Genomic DNA, 26,582 nt, shown 5'->3' with positions numbered 1-26,582 from the left:
TGGGTGGGTGCTAACTTTAGTTTTTTTTTAATCAATGTAAGCAAAATTAAGCAAATGAGCATTACAGACTTTTTGGGCCTTTTGTTTCATATTAATTAGCACTGCACTACATTTTTCTCCAGCTTTTTGTAGAACAAAAATTTCATGGAGTCTCAACAAGATTGATTAGATAGTATACAAAAACATAACTCACAATATGTTGTACATGTATTTTGTATTTTTGATCTGCTGTTACTTGAATGCACAAGACAAATATAAGTAGCGCTATGTACAATATAAATTCACATTAGGACGACAGTAAGTATTGACACTTAAGCAGACAGGTATTTTTTAAACTTGTTGTCCGGTAAAAAGTTTGATCACAAATCGGATGAATACAGAGAAACTTTTTCATGTGATGAGAAAGTATTAAATGTACTCAGCCCAGTTTGATCGTAACAAATTAAACTGATGACGATAGTTTCGTCGCCTAACATTCAACACAGCACTGCATAGCTGACAAGTACACACAACATACGGAATGCTGTAACTATTCATGATGTCACAAGGCATTCAGGATTAAATATAACAGTAAAATTCTTAGTACAAAGTCCGCAGAGAAAAAAAGTCATAGCATGATCAAGTGATTAAATCTTGTAAGGATTTTTTTTTCAAGTCTTGCATTACTCTTTCTTGTGTGTATTTGAAGATTTGTATCTCAAAGTTTTTCTAGAAATTGTTATTTTTGTGGTAGTATCAACACACGGCAGTACTCTATCAACTGTGCACAGTCGTCAACTTCCTTTAAATGGTTAAACTTTACCAAAAGGTTAACAATTACTGGCCTCTCCTAATACGGTAGAATGATACTAGTATATTCAGATTGGGATGAACATTAAGCACCAATTTGAACAACATTAAATTATGAGTACACCCTTTAAATATTAATGCACTCTGGTAAAGACATTACTTTCATAAAACTTGGAAATTTGTTACCTATGGGTATTTTCAAAAGATGTTTTTAACAGCAAGTGAAGCTGTAATACCTAAAACCTGCTCACTTAACTGAAGAAGAAAAATCAATACAAGGTACAAAGGATTTTGCCTAAACCTATCTTCAGAACAATTTGAGAGGAACACTCAAGAGTTGGTATTTTAGATATGTCTGCTATTTTATGAATTGAAATTTTCATTCAGAAATATAGATAATCATGAACATGACTTCTAAAACGGGAGATCATAAAATGAAGAATTCAAGTACAATATCATTTAACGTGTGTGTCACTGTAATTAGTTTATATAGATATGCAGTAATATACTGATACATGTATATATAATTGTATTTGGGGAAATCAAAGTGTATTCACATTACTATTGTAATATAAATATCTCGCATACTGGTCACTTTTGCATACTTACAAAATTATGAAATATGCAGACATCATTATATGCATGCATTTATATACTAAAAATTTACAAAATAATACAGGGCAAAACTACACAAATCATAATGTAGTATGATGGACTAAGTGGGCGAGATAATGGGAGTGGTGACTCTGACACTTGGTCATCTCCCCGTCACATAAATATCCCATCTTTTTCACAGCCTGAACAAAAAACAAACTGATTTTGTTTGGCCCTATGAAATGCAGCCCAACAATCTCATCTACAAACACTCAGGATTTTTCAACTTACTGTCACAAATATTGAAGTGAAGAATACAAACTGTGAATATAGGATATATTGAATAAACCTATAACCATTTCAAATAATGTTTCACATGATTAACAGTAGCTTTAAGCCAAGTTTTATTAGAGATAACTCAAACAAATCACAACTTTGTCATGATGAATGTAAAACAGTTTGGGGTATGATGCACATTAAATATAGTGATGACATCTTTGTGTGCTGTTTACTTAATCAAGTATATTCTTCTCTGATAATTATATCTGTTAAGTGAAAATACAATACAAAGCTGTTCATTTGTGTTGTTAGAATACGATAATAAGCTGGCTTACAGTGATCTCCAAAATCCCAGCTCTAACATATACTCATAGACACAGAAATTTCATCACAACTGGTTACACCATCTTTTTCAATTTTTTAATTGAAGCATTTTTGTAATAACAAACTGTGTCATATATCCTACAACAACCTACTTAAATCAATTTACTTGAACAAACTAAAACATCATTAACTGATTTTGATACACGATAAAGCAGTGCTGGACACACCCTAATACAGCCAAGTCTTCCCTCCTTTAATTCTGCTAAATTGACTTTTTTCTTTTTCCAGCTTTGCGAAAACATTTGTGTTGTCCTTTGTAATACTTTATGACCTTTATAGGAGACACAATTCTATCTTTTGTAATACTTTATGAGCTGTACAACAGATTTACAATTCTATCAATTCTCTGTAGATCAATTTGAAAATATTCATCATTTCACACTTTTTGTAAAAAAAAAAAAATCCACTTTCCTGTCTTGTTTCCTTCAATTAGAAGACTTTGACGACCTTGATAATCAATTATGGCATCTTCCTGAGAAAGAGCACCAAAAGCTCATATTGCACAATCCGGGGAAGCAGATGTTTCATGAGTAATTACCTCCCTTTTAGACTTTAATATTTCTTTCATTGCTTCAAACATTGATAACAAAATTTACACATTCAAAGTTTAAGTAACTGTGTTTAACTTATTCCTAATTATTATTTCAATCATGAAAATTTTAAATTGGATGAAAAGAAAAACATAAAACACATATTTCAGCTACAACCATTACATGTGATATATATTATTAAAGTAACACTGTATGTTTTCAGTCTCACAATTAAAACAGCAGAGATGTAGAAATGACAGCAGAGGTCGCAACACCCACCAAACATAAGTTCAAGGTTATATTTGTAATGAATTTTTTTTACAAAAGCAAATACCATACTAACTGATCCACACAATATCCATACAGTTCTGTCTTTCACTACTCTCATTAAATATGCATACTTTACTCTTTAACATATATATCAATGCCTAATGGTGGAATGATAAATAATAAAAAATATCCTAGAATGTTCTATAACTCTCTCTTTCCATTACATGTATACATTGCACTGGTCATAGACAATGTCAGCGTTAAACAACTGTGTCGTTTGATTCAGAAAACATAAACACCTTTAAATAAAGCATGTTTCAATTCTATTGTCTCATTACTGACCTTTGAAATTTCAGGGAGTCAATTGTCAAAACATCTTAAGTTTGGTACATTTGAAATAAAAAGTACATAATTCTTACATTGACATTGTACTGTACTTGATCTCCAGGTCTCTGGGCATCAAGTTACACAGTTGTATTGAACTTCAGATGTGTATATAATTACTACTGTCTCACTCTTAGTTGTGTTTCCGTTTGTGTTTCTCATAATTTGTTATATTTTATTCAAAATTCACACTTTTTAACTGAATAGATCAGTATGATGTCTAAAATACCAGGCAATCATCCTCTTTAAGCTTTTCCTAACCTCACATCAGTTGCATTGCTAAGGACGTCAATACAAATAAAACGCCACTGAAATCTTTCACTGTCTTGCTAAATAAATTCCGTCAAGTCTTTGGCACACAATTATTCAATCTTTACCGTCCTGATTTAGAATGCTGAATTAACCATTGTAATGTTATATCTGAAAAAAAATGTATGTAAAATTTTACCAGAGTTACATTAAGGGTTGGTAATGAATAGCTTGATGCAATCAAAACGGATTTTGTACAAAATAACATGGAATCTGCAGGTGACAGTTCTAATGTGAAGACAATATGTACCTGCTAGTCATAACAAAGCTATAATAAAGCTACTGCTTGCTAAGATTAAATATTATGAGTCTGCTATGTGTATGTGAATCAAGAATAAATACTTTACCAGATCAACAAGACTTAATACAATAAAATTTTTATCAACAATCATAACTTACATAAGTATTCAATGAAATATACATACCAATATTTTCTTTTTCTTTACATGATATTGAATAACAACATATCTCTCTGTCTTGAATGGCAGACAAATTCCTGGAAACAAAATACAATCAGATCAGACTTAATTCAAGATTGATCATATATATATATATATACATATACATATAAGAATTTTCAGGTGAAGCACAAAACATTACATTCACTTTTGGTTTAAAGGACAATATAAAATTTTAAGGACAATATAAAATTTCAGTTAAGTCTGAAGAAAACAGAAATGAATTATCAGTTGTATCAAAGTCATGATAAAAATAAGTAAATGTGCAGATCATGTAGAATACCAGTTTATATTCTTACATCCGTTCTATAAGCTCCTTTTCATCTAGGGCACCCGACAGATCCCTTTTATTACCCAGAACTAACACTGGAATGCCCTGAAGCTGTGGTTTGTCTAGTAGATGATGAAGTTCATTTCTAGAGGGCTCAATTTTTTCTTGGTCAGCTGCATCCACCATGTATCTGCCAGGAAAAAGAATGGTTTGGGACTATCTCAGTAAAATATCTACAAACAGACAAACTCAAGATTTGTCATATAGGGACCACCCATATAAGTGATTTAACAGTACAAATAATGAAATAATTTTTCTCTAGCACCCACCAGTCATTGATTTTTTTACTTCAGCATTCCTCCAATTTGATATACATTTTACAGAATAGCTCTCATTTACCGGGAACATTATTTTACATTTTTTTTAATTGTCTCCCTTTGTTCAATGAGTTAAAATAGAAACATTGACAATTAAATCAAACACAGACATTTATATTAATATTTGATAGCACAATTTTCAATTCATGATGTAACATCATCGTATTTATTACATCACAACCAATTTCAGCCAATGAAAATTCATCTTAGGTATATTACACAAAGGAGGTATGTGTATAAATATCACATGAGCACACTCACAAATCTAATTTACACTTCATCTTAAGCAGTGCTTTTTTTGCTGTTTTTCACTTAAAAAGATTTTTAACTCCATTTTGAAAGTCATTTTGATAAATTGTCTTTCTGAATTATAATAAATGCAGGCACAAACTACTGTACAATTAATTTTGAAGTTTAAGAAATACTGTATTACATTGTAATTACATTGGTTTGTCTACTTACACAATAGCATTTACTCCTCTGCAATACCTTTCCCACATTGTTCTGAAACGAGGCTGTCCACCAATATCCCACAGCTGGAGTATGAAGAAAAAAGCCAGAAGTTTACTCACCAAAACAAAAGCTTATTAATGAAAAGTATGCATATATAAAATGTATGTACATGGTGTATATAAAAAATGGAGGCCTCCATTTATTATGATACAAATTTATTTTCTACCAATTTCTCAAACATAAAGCACAGTACACAAATGATTTGCTGCAAAAAGTCCTAATATTTTGTTATTCAATATCAAGAAGATAAAGACATCAAGGAAACTCTTTTATTTTCAAAATACCCTCTATAACCATTACTAAATGTATAACTTTAGGCAACATTTCCCTATTAACAATTTAGTATAAGCGACTTAGTCCTAGGTATATTTTTTTTAAATCTATTATCATATACTTTTACACCTTTAATCACAAAATTGTCCTCTGTATACCGAAGATTAAAAGAAATCACTTGTTGAAGGTAAAAAAGTGTACAACTACTGTATATATTTCAACTAAAACTAAAGTATTTCTAACATTTTGACAGTGATATATATATAAATAAAAATGATTTTTGACAAAAGAAGAAAGACGTTACATTTTGCACTAGCTCTTTCACTGTATTAGATCTTCAGGTGCATAGTAACTGTACATAATGGTGAAAGCGCTAGTGCAAAATGTAACGTCTTTCTTCTTTTGTCAAAAATCATTTTTATTTATAATTTACTCGCATCTCGTCAAATCAAGTTTTTTCTATATATATATATATAACTCTTGGTATAGTAACATTTATACAATTGATATATTAATCGTGAAATGATCATGAGCCTTAATAATAATGATAATTCTTGATTTTCTAAGCGTGACATGTTTAGTACAAGTATACTAATCTTCCAAACAGCCCTCCAAAATGATAAATCATACTAACAATTAATCAGGTACCTATATATATATACAATGTTGGCAATTTACTATCTAATATAATATACAACACAATGACACACTCCAATGTTGAGGTGATAGTGTGCACATCTACCTGTTAAATTAACACTAGTATTGATAATGTTATCTTTCATTCCAATGTTTATACCTTGATGGTAACATTGCCTTTGGTTATCTTCCTCATGTTAAAACCTACAGTTGGGATCATATCTTCACTAAACTGGCCAGACTGAAAAAAAGAGACAAAAAGCATGAAAAATTAAATATAGGAACATATTTTCACCAAGTATTTAACCTTGCCACCTTTCAGCAATACATGGTTTGTTAGTAAGAAAGTGATATTTCTCCACACAGATTTTTTCAAGAAAAGACATATTTCATTTTTAAAGTTCCTGAAAAAAAGTAAAGAATAAATATGTGCAAATTTACAAATATTTCCCTTGGCATTGGAAAGAATTTGTTCTTGACGTGAATAGATTGACAATCAGTAACTTAAAACATTTCATTTATCATACTTATTCTTACTTATTCTTTAAACTCTCATTAAAATGATTTAGACTGAAACATAAAATATCTTTTTACTTTTACTGATATTTGTCAGACATCAATTTCTAAGTAATGATATAAAACTCCTAACAGAGAAAACAAATGTCCTCATTGTCTTTCATCATAAATCAGGTGTTGCAGGAATCAATGATGGATACTCAACAGTATTCAATACAGCCCCATCAAGGAAGGTCAATACAGATGACATTGAAGATGGAACATCCACATCTGCATTCCTTAGTCTTATTGTACGTTGACACGTTTTGGCTAGCTAGACTAGTTGTCATTAGAACAACAGTATAAATAAGTATCACATGATACAGAAAGTTGAAATTAAATCACAGTAGAGCCAATTTTTTTAATTTCAGCTATGAAAAAAATCATACTATTGCTCCATCTTCTTTGCCGATTGTATCTAAGTAAAGTTTACTTTTTTAAAATTGCAATAAATCTAAGACTTGAAATGCTGTACAGGACCCCATGCAAAATCCGATACAGCTATATGAGTATGAGAACAATAATATTTTCCTTATGGAAAATCCAAAAAGTGTGAAATAAAACGTAAAAAACATCGTCCTGTTGCTGTTGTTCAAAGCATTCCTTGGAAGGGAAGACTGTTTTGTGAGTCTAATATAAGTCTTATATTGCCCTAATATTCATATATTATTCATATTTATACTGCGAAGCCCATCAAATCAATAAATGCAATGATAATTAAATACAAAATTAAATTACTCATTGAGGTGTTAATTAAGAAAATGTACAGGACATCTTTTTTCCGTCAATCGCCATTGTTCAATTTGTCATAACAATGGATGCTGGATGAAAGTGAATGGGCAATTGACTGAATACAGTACAACAATCGCGGCCAGTTTGCTGATGGTTTTAGGCGATTTTAAGACAAGAACAAGAACGCATATGGAAATGCACCCAGGTTAACACTATAAACAACATAGGACAACATAGAACTGGATAGGGATGGAGGTGGATAATCACAAACTGTCAAACACTCACCGCTATTACATTAACAAATGTAGTCTTCCCCGAATACTGAAGGCCTACCAGCGTAAGCTCCATCTCTTCTTTCCAAAACAGACTTTTAAACCAGTCTAAGATTCTGTGGAAAAACGCGAACATATTTGTGTATTTTCTCCTAGTCTTGTCGTTTTCCTTATTTTCTACGAGGACATACAGACAGACGTATAATCACATGATGTGATATCATCGTTCGTGGTATCTAAATAATACAAATCGGATTCATTAAAAACAAACGAAACAATATTTCAAGTGTATATTTTACGTATATCAAATACTTTGAAACAGCTTAACAGTACAAGAGTTATTGTAAATATAATATGATTAAAATACTCATCTCACTGTTATTAATATTTTTTAAAAATATTTAATTCATCTATTCCGCTTTACGTGCACCCAATTTGCAAAATTATGGTCATGTGTTTGAGCCATAGCAGTCGACAAAAACATTGCACATGACTACTTGACACAGTGCTCGGTGAGGAAATGGAGGCTTTGAAATTATTTTTCTTTTTTCTGATTTTCGTTGGGACAGTGAGTGGCGACACGCCTGCTAATTGCACGTATGAAGATATACGTGGCAAATGGGTGTTTCAAACTGGGCAAGCCGGCAATACTAACAAGGTGGACTGCAAGGAGATGACAGGTGGTACTTTATATTCTCATTTCGAATAGACATTTTATCCCACCATCATCAAATCCTTTCCATACTTGATTTATAAGTTATCTTTGGTCCAGTAGTTATTCTAATTTGAGATTGATGAGAAAAACAAAAATGGCAGCAGTGGTCATATTAGGTAGCAGGAAACAGTTAATTTGCATTTTTCTAAAATTATTGGTCAAGTGTGAGATATACAGGTAAAGCAGTTTGGTTATGAAAAATAAATACATATATTTATAGACTACATAACAAGTACATTAACAGAAGAGAAATAAAAATTGTATGAATAAAAAATTTCCTCTCTTTTCTGATATGTGATTGCAATGGTTTCCAACTCAAAAAATGCTTAAAAGCAAAAATACTACTAATTCCAACCTAACACTACAACTTCATGGAAGAAATCTATTTCTGAACACATGTCTTAAAGTAGCAACACTGTCATGGTAAGAAACTAATCCCATCTCAGCAAATTCCAACTAGGAATGCCTTCACAACATGACCATGTGTAATAATTTCGAAAATTTCATTTCCTGTAAAGCTAGCTTGTGGTGTATAGATACAGATTCAAGACTGGCCAAGCTGTAATCTCCAATACAATGCAAATATATTATTTGGAAAAATATGAAACCCCACATTTTCCACTTCAACATGACATGACAAATTTTAGCTAGGATTTATTTTTAAAATTTTAAAACCTTTATACTGGGGTAATCTAATAAGCAGAGATAACACCCATCGCCACACTGAGAAACTGTACTGCTACCTTGGATTTTGATGGTTTGTTATTGCTATTTCATGAGGATTTCCAATAAAGTGGATGACTAATTATTTTTTATTTTGATTTTTCCACAGTTTCTTATACATCAGTTCTCAGAGTATCCATTTGTACCCTTTTCATTTTGTGACTGATTAAAAAAATGGCTGCCAGGCGACCATCTTGGATTTGGCAGCTAAAGATTATTATCACTATTGCTGTAAAGGAAAGTTTAAATTTGTTATCATTAAGAGCTAATACAGAGGAGAGAAAAGAAGGGAAAAGATACAAGTCCTACCAGTTGAAACATATTACAAAACCTGGCATACATTTACCTTACAGTTTTCAATTTATAGTATGTGTAAATAAAGCATGAAATGAAAGATCAAGGTATCTATTAGTGAAGTATCAAGAAAAAATTTGATTTGAACACTCCGTAGAAAAACGTTGCAATTTTCTTCAAAATGTATATCAACTTGGGTAGCATCACATTATAATTGATTGCACCTGATGGATTGTTCTTCAAATTGATGATATGAGAATCTGAATGACAAGGAATAGATACAAATTGTTGACAAAACTTTTTTTGTGGTTTTAGATGTGGTATCCACTTTCAGTGTAGAGTTGCTGTACCCTGACGTGGCAGTTGATGAGTTTGGGAATAAAGGATTTTGGACTTTAATTTATAACCAGGTTTGTTGCATTATTGTGTGATTAATAAGTTTATAGATCTAATAACCATCAGTTTGTTCTAGGATTCAATGTCAAAGACACTGATTTACAAGAGATCAATTTTTATACAATTATTTTGTCATTTATTTTGAATCAGTTTCATTGAAGTACCCCTTAAGCTTGGTACAAATTTATTTGCAAGTTTAATACACATGACTACCACTGAACACCATGATTTTGTTGGTTTTGCTCAAAACTGAAGGAATACATTAATGAAATTTTGAAAGCACTAGCTTTCTAAATAGTTAAAATTTGAAAACCCCATTTTATTTGCACACTTAAGATTAAGTTGTGTCAAACACACAAACTTCATCAATGAATTATCTCCTTTGATTTCATTTGTTCCCACAGGGTTTCGAAGTTGTGATCAGAAACAGGAAGTATTTTGCATTTTCAAGTTATAAACAGGATGGTAAAAATGTTACCAGTTACTGTGATCAAACATTACCAGGTTGGTCACATGACACTTATGACAGAAGCTGGGCATGCTACAAAGGGAAGAAGACTAAAGCCGTTAGACCTAAATATCACACCATACTACCTCAAAAGTAAGTTACAGTAGAGAGACAGATATATCACACTATACTACCTCAAAAGTAAGTTACAGTAGAGAGACAGAGAGAGATATAACACCATACTACCTCAAAAGTAAGTTACAGTAGAGAGACCGAGAGAGATATAACACCATACTACCTTAAAAGTAAGTTACAGTAGAGAGACCGAGAGAGATATAACACCATACTACCTTAAAAGTAAGTTACAGTAGAGAGACCGAGAGAGATATATCACACCATACTACCTCAAAAGTAAGTTACAGTAGAGAGACAGAGAGGTATATCACACCATACTACCTCAAAAGTAAGTTACAGTAGAGAGACAGAGAGGTATATCACACCATACTACCTCAAAAGTAAGTTACAGTAGAGAAACAGAGAGATATATCACACCATACTACCTCAAAAGTAAGTTACAGTAGAGAAACAGAGAGATATATCACACCATACTACCTCAAAAGTAAGTTACAGTAGAGAGACAGAGAGGTATATCACACTTTATTTTGAAACCTGGATTAATGCCATATTGATTTCTTTAAAGTCAACTAAATTGTATGCGATATGTTGCTCCATTTTGAGTTTTGTTATAGCAGTTTGTGAATTGAATTGAATATTACTTGCTGTACTTAAAAGTTATGCCTGTCATGATAAATCAAAAAGGAAAATATTCATGCCTTTAAATTTTCATTGTTTTTGTACAATGTATAAATTTAATTTCTTAAAGTTCAGTATGAAAATGTTGTTTTTATGAATATTATTGTAAACTGTCGAGTATCATAAGTCATCTCTATTACAGACAGGTGAATAGTCAATACTATACAACAGACCATGAAATGTTACACAATATCAACACTAAACAGGGCTCATGGAAGGCCCAAGCATACCCACATTTTGAAAAAATGACCATGGATGAAATTATCAAAGTTGCTGGTGGGAGAAAATCTAGAATTTATGGGTAAGTGTCCCTATCATGCGTCATTTATTTTCTGCAACACATGAAGTTGTTCTCCTTTAAGTTTTGGTACAGTGTATCTCAATATTTCTTCTCTTGGCAAGTTCATGGTATACTGGATTTTTTTGTCGCCTGCAGAGCTGGCATACACTTAGGGATCACTTTGTCCGTCGTCACCCGTCGTTGTCATCAGTTTTTCAGACTTTTTTTGGTAATGCTTTAAGTTATCTGAATGAAACTTGGCATATGGTTTCTTGTTGCAAGGGTACAGATTAAGTTCGATTCCTGGCTGTCTGTGACCCTTCTTGACAGTGATATGTCCATTTGAACTTTGAAAATTTCTGAGGAATATTGCTTTGCGCAGTTTTCCCTTTATGCTTCAAATTATAGAAATGAAATTTGGTATTACAACTTTATGGTTGATTGTTGCACATCCAGTTCAATTTCTGAGTGACCGTGACACTTTATGCAGGCGACACATACAGTTCCAAAACACTCTTGTTAAAATTAATACATTTGTATCCAACTTCATTCAACAGATGGAATAATTAAATCACATAGAATGTACCCTACAATCATTAAAATGTCATACTTTTAGGCTTATAACCACACCAGTATATTAAAGGGTATGTAACAGCAACATCAAATTTAATCAGATTTTTTGTCTTGATCATGCAGTCAAGTGCAGATCACAGTCAAACATATTGAAGAAAAATATTTGTGTTCAATTACTTCTATCTCATGAACATGATGATTTTTTTAACTGTAATTATGTTTATTTTCGAAGGCAAGCAAGAGCTGTTCAGCCTACGAAGGAGGAGGTTCTAAGCACTCTCAATCTTCCAGAAGCATTCGATTGGAGAAATCACATGGGACAAGACTTTGTTTCTCCCATCAGAAACCAAGGTATGCTATCAAATCAGAGTCTGATTGGTGATATTGATAGAATCATAGTACAGAGCTACATAAAAAAAAAAATCCAAATTTTCTAAACAAGGGGAGATAACTCTTTTTTATCAATTAGCTTCATATTGTAATAAAAGCAATATTATTAAAACTTGTATTCATTGATGCTATATAACTTTACAGAATCCTGTGGGAGTTGCTATGCCTTTTCTTCCATGGGGATGCATGAGGCCCGTGTACGTGTGATCACAAACAACACACAACAGCCTGTATTATCCCCACAAGATATTGTGGACTGCAGTGAATATTCACAAGGTATATTTTCACCTACATGGCATTATTGTTTCTGAATTCATTTTGATTGATTTAGTAAACTTGAGAGAAATCAATGTTTTGTATTCATACAGCCGTGTTATAAATATCATGAGACACTCATGAATTAATACTCATGTGATGTCAAAAATATATCACATCTTGATGACATAACATAATAGTTACAATAGTGAAAAACAAACCATCCAGGTTGAAATAAGTGATGAGAGAGTTTTCACTTATTTTTTCCGGTATATGGGTTTTATGATAAACAAACAGGTTTAATTAGTAATATTTCAAACATGTTTCATAATTTCATAATTATTATGAGTACCTAGTGACATATTAAATTATTGAGGTAGCTAAATAAATACTATTTTACATAGACACTCATTCAAGATACTCTCTGTCTTAATTACATTGTATTTATACAAAAAAAACTTTCTATATGGTTTCAAAGTGTTCCACTGTTTATATATTGGATAAAATACTTTTGTTTCTAAACTGAAGATGGGAAGATGTTTACCTTATTAATTTGAAACATCCTGATTTTACTGTAGTTTAGGCTGTAGACTGATTTCCTGACTCAAATTTTTCATTAAGGCTGTGAGGGTGGATTTCCTTACCTGATAGCGGGGAAGTATGCTGAAGATTTCGGCATTGTCCTAGAGTCGTGTAATCCTTATAATGGGAAGGACTCGACCGTATGTCACAGCAAGTCCTCATGTGGCCGAATGTATGCAACAGACTACCACTATGTTGGGGGATATTATGGAGCGTAAGTGTAAAATCTCTTTTAGTGCAGTGATGTCTTCCTCTGCTTAACATTGAATTTAAACCATTTTTTATTGTACATCACTTGTAACTTTTATATACAAGTATATAAGAACAGTAAATTCTGACATATTACAAGTATAATCATTAGGTACATGCAAATTTGATCTATATTGCAGGTATAAACATTAGGAATGTCTGACCTATATTACAAGTATAAACATTAGGAATGTCTGACCTATATTACAGGTGTAAACATTAGGAATGTCTGACCTATATTACAGGTGTAACTATTAGGAATGTCTGACCTATATTACAGGTGTTACCATTTGGAATATCTCACTTATATTACAGGTATAAACATTAAGAATGTCTGACCTATTTTACAGGTGTAACCATTAGGAATGTCTGACCTATTTTACAGGTGTAACCATTAGGAATGTCGGACCTATATTACAGGTATAACCATTAGGAATGTCTGACCTATTTTACAGGTATAAACATTAAGAATGTCTGACCTATTTTACAGGTGTAACCATTAGGAATGTCTGACCTATTTTACAGGTGTAACCATTAGGAATGTCTGACCTATTTTACAGGTGTAACCATTAGGAATGTCTGACCTATATTTCAGGTATAACCATTAGGAATGTCTGACCTATATTACAGGTATAAACATTAAGAATGTCTGACCTATTTTACAGGTGTAACCATTAGGAATGTCTGACCTATATTACAGGTGTAACCATTAGGAATGTCTGACCTCTGACCTATATTACAGGTGTGAACATTAGGAATGTCAGACCTATATTACAGGTGTAACCATTAGGAATGTCCGACCTATTTTACAGGTGTAACCATTAGGAATGTCTAACCTATTTTACAGGTGTAACCATTAGGAATGTCTGACCTCTGACCTATATTACAGGTGTGAACATTAGGAATGTCAGACCTATATTACAGGTGTAACCATTAGGAATGTCTGACCTATATTACAGGTGTAACCATTAGGAATGTCTGACCTATTTTACAGGTGTAACCATTAGGAATGTCTGACCTATTTTACAGGTGTAACCATTAGGAATGTCTGACCTATATTACAGGTATAACCATTAGGAATGTCTGACCTATATTGCAGGTATAACCATTAGGAATATCTGACCTATATTACAAGTTTAACCATTAGGAATGTCGGACCTATATTACAGGTATAACCATTAGGAATTTCTGACCTATATTACAGGTGTAACCATTAGGAATGTCGGACCTATATTACAGGTATAAACATTAAGAATGTCTAACCTATTTTACAGGTGTAACCATTAGGAATGTCTGACCTCTGACCTATATTACAGGTGTGAACATTAGGAATGTCTGACCTATAATACAGGTGTAACCATTAGGAATGTCCGACCTATTTTACAGGTGTAACCATTAGGAATGTCTGACCTATATTACAGGTGTAACCATTAGGAATGTCTGACCTATATTACAGGTATAAACATTAGGAATATCTGACCTATATTACAGGTATAACCATTAGGAATGTCTGACCTATATTACAGGTGTGAACATTAGGAATGTCTGACCTATATTACAGGTATAACCATTAGGAATGTCTGACCTATATTACAGGTGTGAACATTAGGAATGTCTGACCTATATTACAGGTATAACCATTAGGAATGTCGGACCTATATTACAGGTATAACCATTAGGAATGTCTGACCTATATTACAGATGTAACCAGTATGCCATGATGACAGCCCTTGTAAGCAATGGACCAATGTCAGTGTCATTTATGGTGTACAGTGACTTCCTACACTACAAGAGTGGAGTGTACCATTACACACAGCTAGAGAATCGCTTTAACCCATTTGAGATTACAAATCATGCAGTGTTGCTAGTCGGATATGGCCAGGTGGAGGAGACAGGTGAGAAGTACTGGATTGTGAAGAACAGCTGGGGTACAGGCTGGGGAGAAGATGGGTACTTTAGGATCAGGAGAGGACATGATGAATGTGCCATTGAGAGTATAGCTGTAGAGTCCACACCCATTGTTTAGAATGCACTTTGGGACAGAATCGTCTCTCAATTGATGACTTTTCAGTTATCACCAATGTTATGAGAAAGAGTTGTCTCCCATTGTGCAATGTCTCCTTTTTTAAACCATAGTATTTGATATTTATTCAGATTTCTTTGAAAGATCAAATATTGAGACAGTCATTTTAATATATTACAGTGAAACCTCACCTAATGACTTCCTCAAAATTACAACCACCCGGCTATTACAGGCACTTTCTTTCAGTCTGGTTTTTTTCACTGTAAATCTTTGTATTGGTCACTTCAGTATTACAACCACCCCTCTGTTCTGTATTACGACCACTTCTTACAGTCTCAATGACCACTAATTAAAGATAATTGACCTCACAATTAAGCTCTGACCAGTGATTAAAGTTTACCTGGTGGGCAGTGAACCGCCAGCATTTGTGTCAATCTCGACCATGGTTTCCATCACAGGTTACCAACCCTGTCACCAGGTGGCGTTACATGAAGTAAACATCATTATCGGATTTACTTGGCCTTGAATAATATACATTACTTATTGATTTATATACAGTTTTTATTATAAACAGAGTTATGGTTCTTGGCGGTCAATCTGATCCACCGCACTATTAAGACCACCTCGCTATTAAGACCGCTTTTTGTCCAGTCCCCAAAGTGGTCTTAATAGCAAGGTTTCACTGTAGTTTGAATAACTGAATTCTGCAAAAAGCACTTTAAAAGTAATTAATGTATGATCCATCGTTTTCATATAAGATTTTAGAATAAAAATAGCTCAGATGAATGTAAACTTGCTTTGTTGAACAATTTTGTGAAAATAGAACCATAATAACAAGATTGTTTTTATTGTCTGCTCCTGAATAGTATAATCAAACTCTGGATGTCTGTTCTTACTGTGATCAACTGTTACTAAATGTTTACCCACAATGTCACAGGATTAGTGTTATTCTCCTGTAAGTACACAACTCTACACATTGTGTATTAACGTTTCTTCGCTAAAAGTGTCCTATAGAGTTCTACACATGTTTATGCTGGTACACATATCTGTATTGTAACAGAGCCTCATGGCCTCGTTAACTAGTGGTTTTTCATTTTTTTTTTTTTTTTTTTGAGAATTTTTCTGGTCATTGTTCTTTCTTTTCTGATGATATACAGTACCACATGTGTACAGAATCACACAGCCCTTACTATTGTTTGTGAATATTCCTATATACTGCTTGTTGATTCCTCTTTTGGTTATTTCAAATACAGTATATTATGAAAATCTGGACATGCGCAGAAAAAAAAATCTAGACACCGTATTCCACAAATGATTTCTCAACTAACTTGCAATTGATATGTGATGCTAAATCTGAGAGAGTAATATTGGAAAAGGTCCCACAGATGTAAATATTAGATATTTTTGTGACTTTGAAACATACACTTGTAAAGTCAAGCTCAAGTTGAACTTAAACATAAACTTCAACAAATTTCTATTTTTGAAGAAAAAAATTCCACCCAGTATTATGATTAGTTTTACTTTTTTCACTCTCCCATATGATAGAGGTTGTATAATAAGTAGAATCAGTGATGGCTGATCAACACAAAAGTACAGTCTTTAGATAGTAAATTCTACAATATTTTACTACTGATATTTACAAAAGCCTTCTTATATAGTTATTTTTGGTATTCTCTTTACAACCAAGTAGGTCAATAATTAATTTTTGAAAGTTAAACTGGAACAAAAATAATTGTTTTTTCTTTTCACTTTGTACATTTTAATTGAAATCTAAACAATTTATTTTTGTCAATAAAATCATTATATATTTCTTTGTTGTATTTATGTTATATCTTTTGAATAATCTATTAATAATGTCTATTTTCAGTCATGGGAATATTTTGCAATATTACTGGTACATTGCACTATATGACTCTAAACAACGTGACCTGTTGTCTAAAAGTGTATGACTATAAGCCACGTGACCTGCTGTCTACAAGTGTATGACTATAAACCACGTGACCTGTGTTAAAAAGGGTATGACTATAAACCACGTAACATGCTGTCTACAAGTGTATGACTATAAACCACGTGACCTGCTGTCTACAAGTGTATGACTATAAACCACGTGACATGCTCTCTTCAAGCGTATGACTATTAACCACGTGACTTGCTGTCTACAAAGATATGACTATAGACCACGTGACCTGCTGTCTACAAGTGTATGACTATAAACGACCTGACCTGCTGTCTACAAGGGTATGACTATAAACCACGTGACCTGTTGTCTACAGGGGTTTGAAAGCCATAGACATTTTGCAAAGCAGATCAGTGTATTCGTTGTGTGATCGAAAGGTTAGCAGATGGGACACATAATCGTAGTTTTCGCACCAGCAACTAACAATAGACCGGCGGACGGGACTTTAAACGATGGCCTGTGTAAGAATTGTCCAACCTAGCTCGAAAAAGATCCTCCTGCGGTTATCGATAATAAGAATAGGCGCTTAAACTGTTAGGACATCTAAATTTCCCCTGATCTAAAAGTTAGTAATCATAAAAGGACCGTCTGGTGATTGGGCTGGACATAGAAGACAATGACCCCCTCCACCACCGGAAGTCCAGACACAGCGCAACAAGATCAACCATTAGACCAGGGAGTCGTCTCCAAATTACAGACCAGCCAATCCCCAGACGACTCCCAACTTCAGGAGGGGAGCACCACCTCACGTCGCCAGAGAATCGACTCTTGTCGATAGGACAATACCCGGTAACATCATCATTACAAGGGTATGACAATAACCCACGTGACCTGCTGTCTACAAGGGTATGACTGTACAACACGTGACGTGTTGTCCACAAGGCTATGACTTTAAACAATGTGACCTGAAGTTCATTATACAAGGAAGTGAATTGTGAGATATATCTGGTTAAACGGAAATCAATTTTCCTTGTTTTACAAGCTTTCACCAGTACAGTTAATTTCCGTCAACAGGTTTACTTTGGTCAAGATGCTTAATAGTCAGTAGTCTATGACGAAGGGTTTAATGTTCAAAATTCGGATTAGGTATAATGTTACTATCACAAAGGTCGTATCCTGATGTATATATACACAAATGTACCTTCCTTGTCTACACTTCAGATGTAAGCCCCAAACTGTATACTTTCAATGAAGAATGTACCATGTATGTATACTTTAGTAGACTGACATGACTGGAGAAACGTGACACTGTTAGCTAACAAAATAACTCTTTTTGGTGACTTATATTTCATCTCGTACTCAACAGAGAAATACGGTAATCTTCTTAAAACATAAAAAAAAAGCACGCAATACGAAAATTTTAAATCGACAAATGTGGAGTGTATGCAGGTTGTACAGTGTGGGTTTACTGTGAATACTTATGATAATCCTAACGTCCCAGTAACACACTAGTACGCCAGGCTATTTGTACAAGTGATTATAGTTAATAATACACAATCGTATTATACTTTAGTATTGTTCACACTCAGGTTTGTAAGTTCTTTCGTTTTAGGCAAGGCCAGACTATTTATGTGTTACAAATAACCCTGATTTGAGCTTTGAATGTGAATTTCCGATAAAAGGAGTCCTTCACGGTACCGCGGTTATTTTGATATTACATATGTTTTCAAAACGTGCACAATTGAGGAAAATGCCAGTGTAAACATTATCATTTACTTTTATAATGTCAAAGATGCTTTAAACCCTACAGATAATACTCGTAAAGAATTACCATTTTCACTAATTACCACATTCATTAATCTGGATGAAGAAGGGATTCGATACTGATATGGAATCTAGTTTGTAGAAACAGACATGACAGTCTAGAAAGTTTTGTATTTGATCTCATTAACTGTCGAAACATTTGTTTAAATTGTACATTATTCAAATGTGCAACTGGAATTTGTTTACCAAATACAGAAATAAGACAACTATGCTATGATATATATCACGGTGAAAGGATGACAACACTCGATAAACATGTACTTGTCTATTCACAGCATCGACATTTCAAAACGCGTGACACTAGAAACATCGAATTAGTATGGCATTGCCGAGATACCATAATATAGAGTTCCTGAACAGTACCGTGGTTCACAACTTTATCGTACAATGGACACGATTTCTCCGTAAAGATGTGGATGAATCCCCGTCAGAATCCGCGGGCTTTACCAAGTCTATCTGGGTACCATTTCCAGGGATACATCGGCGATATCCGGAGCCTTGCCAGGAAAACATTACCAAGAAACCCGCCTACTAATCTACTGGGTTTCTTTGACGGTTCTGTGACTTCTGTAGAATGCTCGGAACTGACATTATCTCCTGCTAATTTGCTTCAGAACTCTAAATACCCCCGAACCATTCCCGGAGGATTTAGACATGATGACGAAGGACATGACCTCGAAGTTCTTCGTGATGGATCAGAACGATCTGCGTTTCAGTATTTCCCACTTTCGGCCAGACTTGCTCTGCATGATATTGGACCTCCTCCCGCGGAACAATCAGAGCGAAAGTGTACGAAAACTAAAATGATTTTTGGAATCTCTCTTTACTTAGCTGTAATCGTCCTTGTTCTCATCATCACAGTAGCCATCCTGGCATCGTCATTGTCAGCCTTCAGCGGGGTAGGTACTCAGATAAAATGCCGTGTAAACATGTATACAGACTGTAAATTTAATCATACAATGTATTAATAATACAATGAACTTTTTGAAGTATACAGTGTACTGATAACACTATACAATGCGCTAATTACACTATACAATGCGCTAATTACACTATACAATGTACTAATTACACTATACAATGTACTAATTACACTATACAATGTGCTAATTACACTATACAATGTACTAATTACACTATACAATGTACTAATTACACTATACAATGTACTAATTACACTATACAATGTACTAATTACACTATACAATGTACTAATTACACTATACAATGTACTAATTTCACTATACAATTTTAGGGTACACTATACAATGTCTAATTACACTATACAATGTACTAATTACACTATACAATGTACTAATTTCACTATACAATTTTAGGGTACACTATACAATGTACTAATTACACTATACAATGTTCTAATTACACTATACAATGTACTAATTACACTATACAATGTACTAATTACACTATACAATGTACTAATTACACTATACAATGTTCTAATTACACTATACACTTTTAGGGTACACTATACAATGTACTAATTACACTATACACTTTTAGGGTACACTATACAATGTTCTAATTACACTATACACTTTTAGGGTACACTATACAATGTACTAATTACACTATACAATGTTCTAATTACACTATACAATGTACTAATTACACTATACAATGTACTAATTACACTATACAATGTTCTAATCACACTATACAATTTTAGGGTACACTATACAATGTTCTAATTACACTATACAATGTACTAATTACACTATACAATGTACTAATTACACTATACAATGTTCTAATCACACTATACACTTTTAGGGAACACTATACAATGTTCTAATTACACTATACACTTTTAGGGTACACTATACAATGTACTAATTACACTATACACTTTTAGGGTACACTATACAATGTGTAGATAACACTTTATTGTGTGTCATTTACAAAGGTCATTTTTTTAGAAAATATTTTTGCTCAGATGAACTTTTCTATTTTCCAAGCCAGCCTCAGCTGTAAGTGCAATAACCGACAGTACATCTGGTGATCTTCCATCATCTACCTCGACCACCGCCGGTCTGCCCAGCTCACACAACACTGCCTCCCCATCAATAACTCGTTCACCAGATATCCCCCATCACTCTTCATCAAAGGCTAGTGAAATTAAAAGTGAACAGACTACAGTCATTGCTTTACTCACGTCACTGAAGATAACAACGACGATAAACCATCTAACAACAGTAAATCAGATGACAATAGAAACACAAAAACCGATGACAACGTCAAGAAATTCACCAGGAACTGAAGCGACTAAATCCCGCACAACGGAAACATCAACTGCCAAACCCAATACGACAACCAAACTAGTGACAAGCATCAAATCAGCGAAACCGAAAACATCAACGACCGCCATTACCAAGCCAACGATAAAAACAACAACAGCCAAACCAACTAGAACTGACGAATTATCGACAACAACCAAACTGGGCACTTCCACCAAACCAGTAACAATAAAAAAATCAACTGCTACCACCAAACCAACAACCAAACCGACCACTACCACCAAACCAACAACCAAACTGACCACTACTACCAAACCGACCACTACAACCAAACCGACCACTACTACCAAACCGACCACTACAACCAAACCGACCACTACTACCAAACCAACAACCAAACTGACCACTACTACCAAACCGACCACTACAACCAAACCGACCACGACCACCAAACCGACCACTACAACCAAACCGAGCACTACAACCAAACCGACCACGACCACCAAACCGACCACTACTACCAAACCGACCACTACCACCAAACCAACAACCAAACCGACCACTACCACCAAACCAACAACCAAACCGACCACTAAAACCAAACCGACCACTACTACCAAACCAGTCATTACTACCAAAATGACAATGACAACCAGCCCAACCAATACTACCAAACAAGCAAGCAAACAAACAACGACAGCTAGAAGAACGGCTACTACTATACAACCAAAAACGACAACTGGACCAAACACAACAACGAAACAAATAACAGTTTCAAAACCAAAACCTGTTACAGAAGCGATGACGACGACAGAAAGAACGACAACGACTAAACAAACGATGATTACCAAATCATCTACTGTAGCAGCGACGATAGAACCCACCACATTGATACCGTCTGTCACGAACCCTGTGTACCAGACATCCTCGGTAGAGGCCACTACTGTGGTACCTGTGTGTGAGACCAACCAGTGTTTCTCTGTTGGGTACGAGATGTGGTCCATGATAGACACGGACATTAACCCGTGCGAAGACTTCTACACCTTCGCGTGTGGCCAATGGATTCGTTCCCGAGAGGACATGATCAGTGAAGGCTTTGTTGACACTACAGACACAACTTATGCTAGCTCCATAGATCGTAACAGTCTGTATCCCAAGCTTCAACGTGAGTGATTTTGTTTACTTTTTATGTAGATGCTCCTTGCTCTCTGTTTATTCCCGGCTCCTTTTCCAACTGCGAAGCAGAAAACATGTTTAAACTACTTGTTCGTGGCAATGTAATCTAATTTTTTACCATTAAGGGTCACTACTGGTTTTGTTTGTTTATTTTTGGTTTTGTTTTTGTTTTCTTTCTTTCTTTTCTACTAATTGATCACGTGCCCTTGTCTTGATTGATATGATAATAAAGGGGTTCGTAAAGTGTGCCCCTGTACTTGTCCTGTGTAACCAAGATGCCATCTATCTGATTCCTTGAACAGTTTTAATTCGAAGCTGATCATCTTGATTTAAAGGTTTGCTTGAGGACCCGTTGAATCCCTCGATAGACAGCGTCTTTGCGAGGGTAACGAAACAACTCCACAAGACATGCCTAGCTTCAACCAGCGCTACAAATGATATAGGTAAGCACTTGATCAGGTAAACATGACGATGTAGGTAGCCTGATAACGCTCACTATTGATAAAGGCTCTCGGGTAACTGTCTCTAACGATATAGGTGGTTAGAGAACGCACAATATAGCCAGTTAGGTAACATTCACTTTAGATGTAACCAGGTAAAACTCATTAAAGTTATAGGTAGCCAGGTTACTGTCAATAACAATGAAAGTAACCAGGAAACGCTCACTAACGATATATGTAGTCAGATAACTGTCTATAACGATGGAAAGTAACGCTCACTGACGATACATGTAGCCAGGTAACTGTCTATAACGATAGAAAGTAACCAGGTAACGCTCACTAACGATATATGTAGTCAGATACCTGTCTATAACGATGGAAAGTAACGCTCACTGACGATATATGTAGCCAGGTAACAGTCTATAACGAATGAAGTAACCCGGTAACGCTCACTAACGATATATGTAGCCAGGTAACTGTATATAACGATGGAAAGTAACCAGGTAACGCTCACTAATGATATATGTAGTCAGGTAACAGTCTATAACGATGGAAAGTAACTCTCACTGACGATATATGTAGCCAAGTAACTGTCTATAACGATGGCAGTAACTAGGTAACGCTCACTAACGATATACGTAGCCCGGTAACTGTCTATAACGAATGAAGTAACCCGGTAACGCTCACTAACGATATATGTAGCCAGGTAACTGTCTATAACGATGGAAAGTAACCAGGTAACGCTCATTAATGATATATGTACCCAGATAACTGTCTATAACGATGCAAGTAACCAGGTAACGCTCACTGACGATATACGTAGCCAGGTAATTGTCTATAACGATGGAAAGTAACGCTCACTGACGATATATGTAGTCAGGTAACTGTCTATAACGATGGAAAGTAACGCTCACTGACGATATACATGTACCCTGGTAACAGTCTATAACGATGGAAAGTAACTCTCACTGACGATATATATAGCCTGATAAGTGTCTATAACGATGGAAAGTAACTCTCACTAATGATATATGTAGTCAGGTAAATGTCTATAACGATGGAAGTAACTAGGTAGTGCTCACTGACGATATATGTAGCCAGGAAACTGTCTATATCTATGGAATTAACCAGGTAGAGCTCACTAACGATATATGTAGCCAGGTATTTGTATATAACGTTGGAAGTAACCCGGTAACGCTCACTAACGATATATGTAGCCAGGTAACTGTCTATAACGTTGGAAGTAACCAGGTAACGCTCACTAACGATATATGTAGCCAGGTAACTGTCTATAACGTTGGAAGTAACCAGGTAACGCCCACTAACGATATATATAGCCAGTTAAGTGTCTATAACGATGGAAAGTAACTCTCACTAATGATATATGTAGTCAGGTAAATGTCTATAACGATGGAAAGTAACTCTCACTAATGATATATGTAGCCAGGTAACTGTCTATAACGATGGAAGTAACTAGGTAGTGCTCACTTACGAGATATGTAGTCAGGTAACTGTCTATAACGATGGAAAGTAACCAGGTAGCGCTCACTAATGATATATGTAGCCAGGTAACTGTCTATAACGATGGAAGTAACTAGGTAGTGCTCACTGACGAGATATGTAGTCAGGTAACTGTCTATAACGATGGCAGTAACTAGGTAGTTCTCACTGACGATATATGTAGCCAGGTAACTGTCTATAACGATGGAAGTAACCAGGTAACGCTCACTAACGATATATATAGCCAGGTAACTGTCTATAACGTTGGAAGTAACGAGGTAACGCCCACTAGCGATATATATAGCCAGGTAACTGTCTATAACGTTGGAAGTAACGAGGTAACGCCCACTAACGATATATATAGCCAGGTAACTGTCTATAACGTTGGAAGTAACCAGGTAACGCTTATTATAAGATTATAAGAATTATCAATAAGAAGAGGTAAATATTAGCATCATTGCTTACAAATATATCTTTATTTAAAATCAAAATACCTGCAGGTATTTCAAAATCGGACCACTGAATCACGAAGTATGTTCCTGTTTGAATAACTACATGTTGACAGCATTAACGCCTGAACGACTTCAGTAACATATTTGTCATGTGAAACATTGTTTACGGAAGTAAATAAGATCTTTCGTGGGAAAGAGGGGGTTTCCAATTAACAGTCCCCTTTGAAAGCTTTCCCCTGGTTTAACTGCGGTAATTGTGATTGTGTGACGTTTTAACGTTACATGGCCTGTTATAGTTATGAGAACCTTAGTCACACCCAATACATAGAGTAGTGTAATGTTTAACAGATAAACATGATTGTTACGTTTTCTCATCCTCTAACAAATCCCTGTAACCAGGTCCTCTAACAAATCTGTGTAACCAGGTCCTCTAACAAATCCCTGTAACCAGGTCCTCTAACAAATCCCTGTAACCAGGTCCTCTAACAAATCCCTGTAACTAGGTCCTCTAACAAATCCCTGTAACTAGGTCCTCTAACAAATCTCTATAACCAGGTCCTCTAACAAATCTGTGTAACCAGGTCCTCTAACAAATCTGTGTAACCAGGTCCTCTAACAAATCTGTGTAACCAGGTCCTCTAACAAATCTGTGTAACCAGGTCCTCTAACAAATCTGTGTAACCAGGTCCTCTAACAAATCTGTGTAACCAGGTCCTCTAACAAATCTGTGTAACCAGGTCCTCTAACAAATCTGTGTAACCAGGTCCTCTAACAAATCTGTGTAACCAGGTCCTCTAACAAATCTGTGTAACCAGGTCCTCTAACAAATCTGTGTAACCAGGTCCTCTAACAAATCTGTGTAACCAGGTCCTCTAACAAATCTGTGTAACCAGGTCCTCTAACAAATCTGTGTAACCAGGTCCTCTAACAAATCCCTATAACCATGTCCTCTAACAAATCTGTGTAACCAGGTCCTCTAACAAATCTGTGTAACCAGGTCCTCTAACAAATCCCTATAACCAGGTCCTCTAACAAATCTGTGTAACCAGGTCCTCTAACAAATCTCTGTAACCAGGTCCTCTAACAAATCTGTGTAACCAGGTCCTCTAACAAATCTGTGTAACCAGGTCCTCTAACAAATCCGTGTAACCAGGTCCTCTAACAAATCCCTATAACCAGGTCTTCTAACAAATCTGTGTAACCAGGTCCTCTAACAAATCCCTATAACCAGGTCCTCTAACAAATCTGTGTAACCAGGTCCTCTAACAAATCCCTATAACCAGGTCATCTAACAAATCTGTGTAACCAGGTCCTCTAACAAATCTGTGTAACCAGGTCCTCTAACAAATCCCTGTAACCAGGTCCTCTAACAAATCTGTGTAACCAGGTCCTCTAACAAATCCCTATAACCAGGTCCTCTAACAAATTTCTGTAACCAGGTCCTCTTACAAACTCCTCTAACAACTTCCTTTAACAAGATCCTCTAATAGATACCTTCAACCAGGTCCTTTAACAAATTCCTCTAATAAGATCCTTTAATGCAGTTATCCTATAAGGTTTGATAATCTTGTTCTTTGACAAATCCCTATAACCAGGTCCTTTCATTACTGAGTCTTTTCACCAGGTCCGCTAACGCTATTGATTACCAGGTCTAGGAACCTTCTGCAT

The 26,582-nt window shown here is 34.8% G+C and overlaps 3 protein-coding genes across 3 annotated transcripts in view; 2 read left to right on the top strand and 1 right to left on the bottom strand.

Annotated features, from left to right (window-relative positions):
• Positions 1-197: 197 nt before the first annotated feature.
• LOC132560692 (ADP-ribosylation factor-like protein 8A) lies at positions 198-7,821 on the bottom strand. Its single transcript, XM_060225361.1, has 6 exons — positions 7,640-7,821; positions 6,228-6,308; positions 5,108-5,181; positions 4,297-4,458; positions 3,965-4,035; positions 198-3,650 (listed from the first exon to the last, which is right to left on the bottom strand). Exons 1-6 carry the CDS (start codon positions 7,760-7,762, stop codon positions 3,604-3,606), a joined length of 558 nt encoding a protein of 185 aa, XP_060081344.1. The 5' UTR covers positions 7,763-7,821; the 3' UTR covers positions 198-3,603.
• Positions 7,822-8,108: 287 nt separating this feature from the next.
• Positions 8,109-17,092, top strand: LOC132560691 (dipeptidyl peptidase 1-like). The gene is made up of 8 exons (XM_060225360.1): positions 8,109-8,306; positions 9,674-9,768; positions 10,159-10,355; positions 11,158-11,316; positions 12,101-12,219; positions 12,403-12,534; positions 13,135-13,309; positions 15,046-17,092. The coding sequence occupies exons 1-8, from the start codon at positions 8,147-8,149 to the stop codon at positions 15,368-15,370; spliced, it is 1,362 nt and encodes a 453-aa protein (XP_060081343.1). The 5' UTR covers positions 8,109-8,146; the 3' UTR covers positions 15,371-17,092.
• Positions 17,093-19,498: 2,406 nt separating this feature from the next.
• LOC132560721 (neprilysin-3-like) overlaps positions 19,499-26,582 on the top strand; it is a 33,048-nt gene continuing 25,964 nt past the window's right edge. The window contains exons 1-4 of the mRNA XM_060225399.1: positions 19,499-19,987; positions 21,068-22,135; positions 22,268-22,511; positions 22,858-22,965. Of these exons, the coding sequence (XP_060081382.1) occupies positions 19,499-19,987; positions 21,068-22,135; positions 22,268-22,511; positions 22,858-22,965 (1,909 nt within the window). The remainder of the gene's footprint in view (positions 19,988-21,067; positions 22,136-22,267; positions 22,512-22,857; positions 22,966-26,582) is intronic.

This window comes from Ylistrum balloti, unplaced genomic scaffold (assembly GCF_031769215.1).
Source record: "Ylistrum balloti isolate Yb309-2 unplaced genomic scaffold, AGI_CSIRO_Ybal_v1 Utg371104, whole genome shotgun sequence".
In the NCBI taxonomy this organism is placed as follows: Eukaryota; Metazoa; Mollusca; class Bivalvia; order Pectinida; family Pectinidae; genus Ylistrum; species Ylistrum balloti.
This window is presented reverse-complemented; position numbering and strand designations above follow the sequence as displayed.

What these genes read in the sequence shown, in the direction of transcription:
- LOC132560692 (XM_060225361.1), bottom strand. Translation starts at nt 7,762, where the DNA reads ATGTTCGCGTTTTTCCACAGAATCTTAGACTGGTTTAAAAGTCTGTTT. An exon ending in CATTTGTTAATGTAATAGCG is followed by an intron (nt 6,309 to 7,639) that starts GTGAGTGTTTGA and finishes TCTTTTTTTCAG; the next exon opens with TCTGGCCAGTTTAGTGAAGA. An exon ending in AAGGAGCTTATAGAACGGAT is followed by an intron (nt 4,036 to 4,296) that starts GTAAGAATATAA and finishes TTTTGTTTCCAG; the next exon opens with GAATTTGTCTGCCATTCAAG.
- LOC132560691 (XM_060225360.1), top strand. Translation starts at nt 8,147, where the DNA reads ATGGAGGCTTTGAAATTATTTTTCTTTTTTCTGATTTTCGTTGGGACA. An exon ending in GGACTGCAAGGAGATGACAG is followed by an intron (nt 8,307 to 9,673) that starts GTGGTACTTTAT and finishes TTGTGGTTTTAG; the next exon opens with ATGTGGTATCCACTTTCAGT. An exon ending in AGAAAATCTAGAATTTATGG is followed by an intron (nt 11,317 to 12,100) that starts GTAAGTGTCCCT and finishes TTATTTTCGAAG; the next exon opens with GCAAGCAAGAGCTGTTCAGC.